Source organism: Zingiber officinale, chromosome 3A (genome assembly GCF_018446385.1).
Source record: "Zingiber officinale cultivar Zhangliang chromosome 3A, Zo_v1.1, whole genome shotgun sequence".
In the NCBI taxonomy this organism is placed as follows: Eukaryota; Viridiplantae; Streptophyta; class Magnoliopsida; order Zingiberales; family Zingiberaceae; genus Zingiber; species Zingiber officinale.
In genome coordinates, this window is record NC_055990.1 from 130,785,956 (window position 1) to 130,799,015 (window position 13,060).

The window sequence follows — 13,060 nt, forward strand, 5'->3', positions numbered from 1 at the left end:
TTTGTTGGAGGACGGAAGGTACAATTCCTAATAATTGAAATGAAGAAACAATTAAATAACTTTTATATCTTATAATTTATTTTTAAAAAATAATTACATATATCTTACTATTTTATTAAAAATCTACTTTTACTAACTAACTTTGATAAAACCTAAAATGAATTTACGTTAATATCCTTTTCTCTATTCACACTAAAAATAATTCCAATGTTTATTAGTAATTCTACAATCGAAACAATCAGTGATTTAGAGTTCGAGACTCAACTGCAGCATATTATTATGAATTTTTCTCATTATTAATTTTCTCTGGTTATTTTATATAAAAAAATATAGTTCTCTTTAGTCCCACATCTTAGAATTGATAACATTATGATCAAAGAAGCTTCTATAAATATTTTAGGCCAATAATATTAAAAAATATATTTTTCTTAATTTTTTTATTAAGATAAGTATAATATTAAATTAAATTAATTTTTTTCATCGGAAGCTGAAAGATACCCAAATAATTCAAATTTTCAAAAGTTAAGTACTTTACCCTAATGACTGTACTAATGACTTTACTTTAGTATTTTAATGTTAAAATACTTTAATTAATATAAATTCATTATAAATGGTCAATATGATTTCAATATATTATATTACAAACGTGATTTAATTGGTAAAAAAAGAGAGAGAGGGGGAAAAAGAGAGAGAGAGGGGGTTTCAGCCCTTAGTATTTCCCTATTATAACTTATAAAAATAAATCAATTCATCTAGATTAAAAACTCTATAGGTAAAATACTTTTATATACTTTTTTTTATAAAATTAATTTAAAATAATCAAAATTATAGTAAAATTATTATCGTAATAATTTTGATTTTTTAGGATGATTTTAATTAAAATTGAGCAATATTAATTAAATTGATAAAGAGTTTTTATATAATTTTTTTAAAAAAATGGGCAAATTAAATTTAAAATTGATTTAATTTAGTGTTAGAATAAAGATAATTTTAGAAATAGGGGATATTTTGATGTTTTAAAAAGGAGAGCCTTCACTAAAGAGAGGTCGTAAATGAATTGGATGTTTATACATAAGTTTATTGTTTGATGTTTGTTCAATTGTTACTGAATATATAGAATGTATAAATTTGAAAATATTTATAAACAATGTTCATGAATCATTTATAAATAAATGTATTTACTAACTTATACAAAATTTAATTATTAAAATAGTATATCTTATAAAAAATATTCTTTCAAAATTTAGTATTTATGATATGTTAAAAATAATATATATTAGTAATTAAAATTTTAACATACATTATAAGAAAAACAACACTAATAGTTTGAATAATATTCATGAATGGTAAAATAATATATCATGATGACATTTACCTCTCTTTCAAATGTCTTATGATAGGTATGAATTGGCATCCGTGATGAGCGCATCCTTTTACCACATGAACAATATCAATAGCCCTGTGGAGTGTCGAGTTGGCATTCGGATGAAGAGTTAATCCAATAGATCTGGAGTTTGAATCATGAAGATAACAGTGGAGCTTTCTTGTGGACATGACCCCTGGAAGGAAATTTGAACAAAGTGAAAATTTGTATGCAATCCCTATTAGTAAATAAATCTTTGCATATAGTCTCCATCCATAAAAATCTTTGTTTCCATTCCCTAGTCAAACATATTTATCTAATTGTCCATGATACTTTTAGGTATAAAAAGTCCAAAAATCAATATAATTCCTCTTATATTCAGTACATTAAATTAGAATCTAGTATATTTTTTTTTATCAAATTCAGTACGATTTTTTTTTCACCTCAATTGGATAGAAAATATACTAAATTTTCTTTAAATGGTACTCAATTGGATGAAAAATATACTAAATTTTCTTTAATAGTATATGATGTTGAATTTATAAGGAATTATATTAAGCAGGAAAAAAGTCGTGCTCAATTTAATAGAAAATAAACTTAATTCTAATTTAATGTGTTTAATTTAATAGGACTATTTATACTGAAAAAAGAGGATTAATTTCGATAGGAAATATACTCAATTCTAGCATACAGTACTGGATTCTAGTGTAAAGTGTTGAATTTAACAGGAAATATACTCGTTTTTAGACTTTTTATACCTAAAAAATTTGAGGGGTAATTTAGGTAATAATATTTACATGAGGGAGTTGAAACAAGTAATACTTTGCATGCAGAGAATGAAAACAAAAATTTTTGTGTTGGGGACTGTATACAAAATTGTGATTATGATTAGATATTTTTCTCTACTTTACCGAATACAAATTGTATAAATAAATAAATAAATTTTAATACAATTAAATTTGATTATATATATATATATATATATATATATATATATATATATATATATATATATATATATATATATATATATATATATATATATATATATATAACTAGCATAAAACGATATGAATTGTTGCTGTCAAATATATATATATATATATAACTAGCATAAGACGATATGAATTGTTACGTATTTGACAGTAACACGGTAATAACTTTCAAATTTTATAAACTAGTTTATGCAGCGAGTTAATCTTCCCGAACCGTTTCCCGTGCCTCTTTAATTTGCTACACCAAAACACGAGCGAGCGGGCGAGTGAGCCAGAGAAGAAAGAGATCGAGAACTCAGAAAAGGGCAATGGCGACGGGCACTGAGCACGGCGAGTTCACCATCCCTACTTCGCGAATCAATCAGGTGGCACCGACGCAGGTAATCATCAAAGCTTCAATCTCTACCTGTTTTTTGCTTCTGTTTTTTTTTTCCTTGCCTTCTCTCTTCCTCGATCCCTTCTCCGCCTTAGAATTGCTCCGCCAATCTTCCTTCGTCTGGCCCTCTCTCGATATTTCAGGATACATTTCATTTCGTGTTTCTTTTTTGCTTTATTTTGGTAAATTTTGAATTGTTTATGTTGATTTGGGGCTTCCATCGTTCCATCCATCCGCCATGACCGATAGACACAAAGAACTAATCTGTAAAATTTCTCTGGTTTTATTCACCTTCCGTCTACTTTATCTCGTCTAATTCTCATGGCATTTTCAGATTTTTTTCCTTTTATTTATCCAGATCTAGATAGCAGTGATAGACATTTAGATTCATGAGAACGTTCTCATGATAAGAAACAAACCGTTTGTCGTGAAACGATTAAGCGCCGTACAACGATTATAGAATCGCTCATTATCTTAAGCAGCAAAGCGGCCAACAATGGATGGTCCATTTAACTTTTGTTTTACTCTTTTTCTTTTCTGTGCGTTGTTGCGGAGTGAGAATTGAGATTGTCCTAAACTAAAGTTGAAGCCCTGTGGCCTCATCTGCAAGTAAAAGATGATTCTCCACTGGAGTTGCAGTTCTGTGTGATCCGACGATGGCGATTGATGATAAGGAAGATACTCCATAGGCTCGTTTTTTTCCTTTGCAGGTTGTTGATGTCGCTGAACTCTACAACCACCGAAGGCCCACCACCAACTTCGCCGGCCGGCTAGCCAAGCTTCTCTTCTTCTCTCACCTCATTGCCACCGTCATTCTCATCTCCTTCCTATCCATCGCAGCCTTCGTCTCCCCAAGCCTACTGTCCTTCCACTTCCTCCTCCATTGGCACGCCCCTCTCCTTGTTGCCGCCGCCGCCTCCGCCGCCATTTCCCTCCTGTTCCTGTTCGTCTCCCTCCGCCACCCGGCCACCGCCATCAAGTCTTCTTTCTGGCTCTCCCCCGTCCTCGCCTGCGCCGTAGCCGTCATCCTCCTCGCTGACGGCACTGCTCTCGGCCTGGCTTTCGCGGTGCCGTTTCTTCTCCTCGCCCTCATCCAATCCCTCCACGCCTGCTGGACCGCCCGCCGCCTCCGCCATGCCTACGCGATCCTCTCGGCCGCAGTCGCCTCTGTTCCACCGTCCTTCGCTCTGGTCAACTTCCTCTCCCTCTCGCTCCTCGCATTACTCGCCTTCTTCGCGCTCTGGACGCTCGGCGCCGGAGGAGTCGCCGCCGGCGTCCACTCGCGATACGACGCGGTTTACCTGATCCTTCTGCTGATCGGCCTCTGGTGGACCGCGCAAGCGGTCCGTTACACGGTCTTCGTGGCCGTGGCGCAAATCGCCTACCTTCGGCTGGCGTGCGGAATCACGATCCCGGCGGCCGCGGCCTTCGAATCCGCCTCGAAGCGCGCGCTCGGCGACGTTTGCTGCGCCGCCGCCTTGGTGCCTCTGGTGGCGGCGACTCGGGCCGTGGCGCGGGCCATGAGCGCGGGCGGCTCCGACGAGTTCATGTTCTCCTGCGGCTGGTGCTTCAAGGGTGTGGCCGACGGGGCTGTGGCGCGAGCCAACCGGTGGGGGTTGGTGTATGTGGGAGTGTACGGCAGGGGGCTGTGGAGCTCATCAGCGGAGGCGTGGGAGATGTTCAACAAGCAAGGGATGGAGCGACTGATCGACCTAGACCTCACCGGGTCGTTCTGCCTATTTTGCGGCGTCGCCGGCGGCGGTGTCTCAACCTTGGTCGCGGGTTCTTGGATGATCGCCGCCGGCAGTGACCACTCGACGGAGGCCAAGCTCTATGCCTTCATCATCGGCTATTTCATGGTAAGATTACAAAAACCAAATTATGAAATCGATTACGGCGATGAACGAAAGCTCTCTGTATATTACAGGCTCGAATTGGAATGGCATGGCCTCAAGCTTGTGTGGCGGCCTACCATGTGGTGTTCGCGGAGAACCCGCAGATGAGTTCCTGCATCGGTGCTCGGATGAGGGAGCTGCAGCAGTCGTCGTCTCCGCCAGATTGAGTCAACTGAAGTAATTTACTCGAACTGTCTTCCGTTACTGCGTCGTTTCTGCATTCTTACTTATTCTATTCCCAGATAGAAAGATGAACAAGAAACGTTCTAGTGACAATTTTCTGTAGGAAAAAAATTTCTGATTCATTGCATGCAATTTCACAGTAAATGCACACAACTTGTTCTAGATTCCAACTTAAAGTAGGATTATGTTCTTCTATCAGATCCAAACATAATTCTTTGCAACCTGCTTCATATGTCAATTTAAAGTTCAGCTAAGTTATGCTATTTACCATACTGGTTTGCTGCTATGTTTGATAGGATGGAATGAATGAAATGAAAATGAAAATACAGAAGAATAAAATAGAATGGCGAAGTGAAAAAAAAATGCTTGTGCCATGAGGAAATTATGAGCAAATGTAGTTTGTTTTGGAATGATTTACAATTGGATGGAAGCACAAAAAAAAAAAATAATAAACTCAATTAGTTTCATTGACTAATCTGGGGATGACCGGTCTTGCCCCATGAAGTTCTCCCACGAGTAATCTCTCATTTTGCTGCATCTTGAGTTCGACAATTGGGCTTGAATGACTGGTCTATAAAAGGTTAGTATCACCTAAATGTGCTTCCGTAATAGGCCAGGCCTATTTGATTAAAGGAGGAAGAGGTGCTTAGGCAATGCCTGTTCAAGGCCTTTAATATTTGTGCAGAAATTAAAAGAACATTTGTTTTTTATTCATAGAAGGTGGCTCTAGTATATTTTAACACTTGTACCAACACATACGAAGAATTGGGATCAGATTGGCAGGTTGTCGACCCTTTCGTCAAGTTGGCATGCCAACACTCCGACACTGGAATATATATATATATATAGTCATCGACTACATTGGAAGGAACTCTCCAAACTCTCTACTCTAAGCTCCTTGAACTCTCTCCTTCGAACTCCTCGAGCTCTCTGCTCCAAGCTCTCTCCTGATGCCTTGAGCTCCCCAAGAAGTTCCCTGTGCTAAGTCTGATCTCTCGAGCTTGCCACTTTGCTTGCAGCCCAGTTAAACGACCTACAATTATGTGACATAATCAGGCTCTTCCATGATCCGCACTTTTTATAACTCAATTCATAAGGCTCAACAACCTTAGGGTCTAACTCCACGGACTATGATACAACGATAGAATACTCATGTAGTCTCCCAAGCATCCACCATTCGATTCTTTATTATGGCGCATTGTTACGTTTTTTCCTCCGGTGGGATGACAAATCTAGGATCTTGGTCTGTTGGACAATTTGTTACGAGCACTTTTAGATTTATGTATGATAATCAGTAAGAAATTTTCATAAGACTGAGTCGATCATCTCCAGAATTAGCTGACCTGAAAAACTAATACTTGGTGCTAGTTAAAAAAAAATAAAAAATAAAAAAATAATCTCATCGTCTAGAGTCTGGATGGATGATTCATTTGGACTAAAATTTGTGTATTATCATTTTTAATTATTTAATCACTTGCCTCCTTCAATGAATTTGTTAAAAAAATAATAAAAAATACTATAAAAATAAAAAATACCTTAAAACATCATACATACATATATTAGCTTAAATTCATTATAACCCAACTTTTAAATCTTAAACTCTAAATACATATAATATATCCGTGAGCATCTAAAATTTTAAATTTTGAATACTAGAGAAGAAAGCCTGAATCCTAGAGGAAAAATCTTATTGGCTTAAACTCATTATAACTCAACTTCTAAATTTTAAAATTTTGAACCTTAAATACATATAATATACCCCTAAAATAAAATTAAAATAAAAAAAACTTAGATGAATACATATGCCTGGAATCATTCCAGGTACCTCTACTACTCACGACCCCTTGTATTAATTCCAGGTGCCCCGAGTAAAGTGCGGACGAATTCACAAGATATCAACATTTTATATATATACATACCTAGAGGGAAAATCTTATTGGCTCAAACTCATTATAACACAACTCCTAAATTTTAAAATTTTGAACCTTAAATACATATAATATACCCCTAAAAGAAAATTAAAAACAAAAAAAAAACTTAGATGAATACATGTGTCTAGAATCATTCTAAGTGCTTGTAATGCTCATGGCTCCTTGATTAATTTCAGGCACCTCGAGTGAAGTGCGGACGAATTATATATATATATATATATATGGATTTTTTTTATTGATTATTCTATCCTAAATTATTCATCCAAATATTGCATTGCATTATAAAGGGAATAAATATGTTTCATTCTATTTTATCTTATCAAATATGAACTAGATAGATAGAGTCGATTTTTGATCCATGGTTTAATAATGTAGATAGATAAGGAGATGAATGATAAAGGTAAATAATGTAGATAGAGATCACCTAATTCTATTACAATCCAACTTTAGTAGCTTTAAACAATTAGAAACTCGAAATACTTCACCCTTCTTTAAACAATCTAGCCGAACACAATTATTCCCCTATCTATTGAGCATTCCAAACTACTTTTGTTTGAGTATTCCAAACTTTCTTTGTTTGGTCTCCCTTGAGAATATTTCTCAGTGGCAGTTGTTGAATTAACTGCCAGTTGTGATCATGCAAAATATAAATCCTTTTAGCAATCATATGCAGTGAGTTAGGCCTGAAAACAAGGAGAGTTGATAGAACATAAAGATGCTAAGTGTATATCATAATAAAGATTCTTTAATAATAGGTCTCCTTGTCACCATCTTTAGGTATATTATATATACCTAAAGATGCTTAGCGTATATCATTTGGTTTACCTGCTCGCTTAATTCTCACTATTGTTGGGTTATACCTCTTTCAAACTGTGTTTACCCGTAGGGAAAGCAATTAGGCAGAAGGATGCTATAATATTCATATTGACTTAAACAGGGTTAAACCCATACATTTGATAAAAGTTTCTTTTTACATCAAAAGCGCACTACCATCTTCAATTCGAAGAATAAAGACTTGGCTATCTGATTTCCAAAGAACATGCCTTCGTATCCCTATTCAAGAACTATGACTTCAAATTTTCTCCAACTTCTTTGCCATCACAACAGGATTCTCTTTGGCTAACACCACACGGCCAGCGGCCTTGTAGTCAAATGAGCATTCATGTGCCTCAGGGTACCTATGAGAGGAACAAAAGGCGCCGCCACACCGGCATTTGAAGCCAATCAAACCTATCTTTTTCTGGCATTGGGTGCATCGGTTAGCTGATTGCTTCTTCAACAAGCCCTTCAGTTGATCATCAACAACCTTGGGCTCACTTGGCCCATCCCCTTTACTCAAACCTTCAGTGTGGTTGATCTGCACAGAAGAAGATGGAACAATCTTCGGTTTCTCCAATTCTGTAATAGGGGAAGAAACCATTGACTCATGTTTCATGGCAATATCCTTGTAGCATTTGGAGCAGAGGTTATTGTTCATGGCAGTTCCAAAAAACCCACATTTGTTTGCACATAAAATGGGGACTTCAGGGGTTTCGCAGTCAGTTTGTTCGGTATCCTTTTTCCAGCTCTCTTGCGCCATTCAGACTCGAACAACTTACTTTTTCTCCTCTGATTTTTGGTGAGGCAAAATCGAGAGGCAGGTCCCAGATATTCCTGTAGTCATAACAAAATATCAAAAAGATGATCAGCATCGAGAGAGTCAGGTTAATTCGATCAAGGTAAAACAGAACAAAAGCAAGGGAAAATAAGGACCAAATTGAGCACAAATAAAAGAGAGTTTTATATTTTGATGGAATATAGATCGATATTAGCACAGAAGAATACCATAGATATAAAACGATCTGTGGAAGAATAAGAACTCAATTCAGAAGTAGGAACTCAACAAGACCAATTAGATGGCAACCAAAATCCAAAAAGAAGGGGAATATAGGAACAAATTCCGATCTTCAGCTTGTAGATATCTCAATTAACAAAGACACAACGAAAAGGAACGATCCCGCTACAATCATGATCCTCGAAAAGAAAAACACAAAATTAACAAGATAACCCTAAATTTATAAGGAAAAAAAAGGGGGCAAATTGTACAATCCAAAGAACTTTGGTTGAATCCCCTTCCAAAAGCCAGAAGGCAACCAAATCCCTCGGTGGAACCAAAAAGAGGAATCCTATCTCAAATCCATAGAAGAATAAACGCTATCTCAATCTTGGAAAAAGCGCGAAAAAATCGTATCTTTAAAACTCAATCGAGAGACAGAGACAAGACATACAAGAAGCTGAGCCGATCGAAGCGAAATAGCAAGTCAGGGATGGTCGAGGACGCGATGGCCTCCACTAAATCGAAGGGCGAACTGAGATCAAAGAGCAGGAGATATGGAGGAGTTAGAGAAGGGGGCTGGGGTTTTTATAGTACAAATTTGGGCGACTGTTGCCATGATTGCGAATAACGATCAAATTTTAGACGCACGCGCTTAATGGCTACCCAGTGTTTAACATTATTAGTATTGGTGTTGCTCGGGCACCGAAACTATTAGAGGTAAGAATAGGTCTTTTTTAGTAGATCTTTAAAAATTATGTTAATGGTTTGAATTATAAATTTGTTGGTTTGTTAAAAAAAAAAAATCAGAAAATTTTGTCAATCCGTTACGGCCAAAAAAGGAGATTTTTTTTTTTTTTTTGGCATGTCTGGGTTTAATTAGTAATTGATACGATCATATCTTAATTAAAATAAATAATTTATCAAACATTACTAAAATAAACTAGGTTAAGTCTGATTTGATGATTACAAATCGTGAAGTTCCATAAATATCGTGAAGGGAAAAAACTAAGAGAATTTTGAATTGTTTTCATATTGAAATTTATGTATTTATTAATAAAGTTTACTACTACCTATATTTTAATATGGCGTAAAGATTATATTGGAGTTCTTGATAAAAATAATTATAATAAATCATGGGTAAAAATCATCAACAACAATAATAAATTAATCTCACTACGTGTAGTTGATTCTATAGATCATTTTATAATATTAAATTCTATTTCTTACTATATCATCATCTATACTTAAATAAATTTTATTTTGTTTATTATTATTAACCATGTCTTTTTTAAACTTCCTCTTACTCATTTAACATATATGTTTGTCATAGTTTCACATTAACTAAATGGAACATTAATGGACGTCCAAGTATACGCTCATACCGTCTAAAATGTATCTCTCGAAATTTTTTCTCAATAGATCACTACAAAAAAACAGTCTATTAGGGACGACGGTTTGCAACGAATTTAAAATTTGTTCCAAACTTTCCAACAAAATTTGCAACAAAATAATAAATTGTTCCGAATTAGCAACAAATTTACCAACAAAATAAATTCGTTGCAAATTAGCAACAAAAGATAATTTGTCGCTAATTTTGTTGCAAGTTAACAACAAAAAATAAAATTTGTTGCAAATTTTCCAACGGATATTTAGTTCGTTGCAAATTTTGCAACGAATATTTTGTTCGTTGCAAATTTTTGCAACGAATATTTTATTCGTTGCAAATTTTTGCAATGAATAGTATATCCGTCGCAAAAATAGCAACGAAACTATTATTTGTTGGAAATTCCCGACAAATATATAATTCATCGCAAGTTTATAGCAAAAATTTGAGGGTAGAGTTTCCAACGAATCTTAAATTTGTTGGAAATGTTTCCAACAAAAAGGCAGATTCGTTGGAAATGTTTCCAACAAATCTGCTAATTCATTGGAGATTTCCAACAAATTTAGGATTCGTTGGAAACATTTCCAACGAATCTGCCAATTCGTTGGAAATTTCCAACGAATCGTCCAACGAATCGCAGATTCGTTGGAAAGTATGCTATGATTTAAAAACCCGTTTGACCGACCTAGAGACCTCGGAATCGGATGAAACAAGTTCCTATATGCTCCTCTTGGTCTCCTGATTCTATAGATGACCTCAAATATTTTTTTTTGAATTAAGATAAATTTTTTTCATCAAGGTCAATTGGATGAATTTGAATTTGATCATAAATGTGTTAGTGTTTTAAATCAAAATGGAGTTTAGTTGAACTTAATGGATTTCAAAAATGATTTTCGAGTGCTCAGAATGAGGAGAAATCAGTTTGTTGGGGAGCGTAAGGTTCTCGTGTTTATATCCATGAATTAAAAATAATTACGGAGCTAATTTATTTTGATTTGTGAATTTTTAAACTTAAATTTAATTTTTCAAACACATTGGGAGTTGAAAAAATAAAAGAAAAAATATATAAAGTAAAAAAAATATTTGAGGGCACATATGAAGTCAGGATAAATAGAGGAGCACACAGGAACCGGTTTCATCCAATTCGGAGGTCTCTAGGTCGGTCAACCGTGATTTTAAGAATAGGAAGGGTTTCCAACGAATATGAAATTCGTTGGAGATTTCCAACAAAATGGCAGATTCGTTGGAAACGTTTCCAATGAATCTGCCAATTCGTTGGAAATTTCCAACGAATCGCAGATTCGTTGGAAAGTATGCTATGATTTAAAAACCCATTTGACCAACCTAGAGACCTCGGAATCGGATGAAACAAGTTCCTATGTGCTCCTCTTGGTCTCCTGATTCTATAGATGACCTCAAATATTTTTTTTGAATTAAGATAAATTTTTACATCAAGGTCAATTGGATGAATTCGAATTTGATCATGAATGTGTTAGTGTTTTAAATCAAAATGGAGTTTAGTTGAACTTGGTGGATTTAAAAAATGATGTTCGAGTGCTCAGAACGAGAGGAAATCAATTTGTTAGGGAGCGTAAGGTTCTCGTGATTATATCCATGAATTAAAAATAATTACGGAGCTAATTTATTTTGATTTGTGAATTTTTAAACTTAAATTTAATTTTTCAAACACATTGGGGGTTGAAAAAATAAAATAAAAAATATATAAAGTAAAAAAAAATATTTGAGGGCACATATGAAGTCAGGATAAATAGAGGAGCACATAAGAACCGGTTTCATCCAATTCGGAGGTCTCTAGGTCGGTCAACCGTGATTTTAAGAATAGGAAGGGTTTCCAACGAATCTGAAATTCGTTGGAGATTTCCTACAAAATGGCAGATTCGTTGGAAACGTTTCCAACGAATCTGCCAATTCGTTGGAAATTTCCAACGAATCGCAGATTCGTTGGAAAGTATGCTATGATTTAAAAACCCATTTGACCGACCTAGAGACCTCGGAATAGAATGAAACAAGTTCCTATGTGCTCTTCTTGGTCTCCTGATTCTATAGATGACCTCAAATATTTTTTTTGAATTAAGATAAATTTTTTACATCAAGGTCAATTGGATGAATTCGAATTTGATCATGAGTGTGTTAGTGTTTTAAATCAAAATGGAGTTTAGTTGAACTTGGTGGATTTAAAAAATGATGTTCGAGTGCTCAGAACGAGAGGAAATCAGTTTGTTAGGGAGCATAAGGTTCTCGTGATTATATCCATGAATTAAAAATAATTACGGAGCTAATTTATTTTGATTTGTGAATTTTTAAACTTAAATTTAATTTTTCAAACACATTGGGAGTTGAAAAAATAAAATAAAAAATATATAAAGTAAAAAAAATATTTGAGGGCACATATGAAGTCAGGATAAATAGAGGAGCACACAGGAACCGGTTTCATCCAATTCGGAGGTCTGTAGGTCGGTCAACCGTGATTTTAAGAATAGGAAGAGTTTCCAACGAATATGAAATTCGTTGGAGATTTCCAACAAAATGGCAGATTCGTTGGAAACGTTTCCAACGAATCTGCCAATTCGTTGGAAATTTCCAACGAATCGCAGATTCGTTGGAAAGTATGCTATGATTTAAAAACCCATTTGACCGACCTAGAGACCTCGGAATCGGATGAAACAAGTTCCTATGTGCTCCTCTTGGTCTCCTGATTCTATAGATGACCTCAAATATTTTTTTTGAATTAAGATAAATTTTTACATCAAGGTCAATTGGATGAATTCGAATTTGATCATGAATGTGTTAGTGTTTTAAATCAAAATGGAGTTTAGTTGAACTTGGTGGATTTAAAAAATGATGTTCGATTGCTCAGAACGAGAGGAAATCAGTTTGTTAGGGAGCGTAAGGTTCTCGTGATTATATCCATGAATTAAAAATAATTACGGAGCTAATTTATTTTGATTTGTGAATTTTTAAACTTAAATTTAATTTTTCAAACACATTGGGGGTTGAAAAAATAAAAGAAAAAATATATAAAGTAAAAAAAATATTTGAGGGCACATATGAAGTCAGGATAAATAGAGGAGCACATAAGAACCGGTTTCATCCAAT

The 13,060-nt window shown here is 35.0% G+C and overlaps 2 protein-coding genes across 2 annotated transcripts; one reads left to right on the plus strand and one right to left on the minus strand.

The window, feature by feature from the left end:
* The first annotated feature begins 2,571 nt into the window (after nt 1-2,571).
* On the plus strand, nt 2,572-5,050 carry LOC122052442. Its single transcript, XM_042613944.1, has 3 exons — nt 2,572-2,738; nt 3,445-4,593; nt 4,662-5,050. The coding sequence occupies exons 1-3, from the start codon at nt 2,667-2,669 to the stop codon at nt 4,794-4,796; spliced, it is 1,356 nt and encodes a 451-aa protein (XP_042469878.1). The 5' UTR covers nt 2,572-2,666; the 3' UTR covers nt 4,797-5,050.
* Nucleotides 5,051-7,647: 2,597 nt separating this feature from the next.
* LOC122054031 (zinc finger A20 and AN1 domain-containing stress-associated protein 9-like) lies at nt 7,648-9,116 on the minus strand. The gene is made up of 2 exons (XM_042615881.1): nt 9,011-9,116; nt 7,648-8,396 (listed from the first exon to the last, which is right to left on the minus strand). Exon 2 carries the CDS (start codon nt 8,320-8,322, stop codon nt 7,816-7,818), a length of 507 nt encoding a protein of 168 aa, XP_042471815.1. The 5' UTR covers nt 8,323-8,396; nt 9,011-9,116; the 3' UTR covers nt 7,648-7,815.
* Between the last annotated feature and the right edge of the window lie 3,944 nt (nt 9,117-13,060).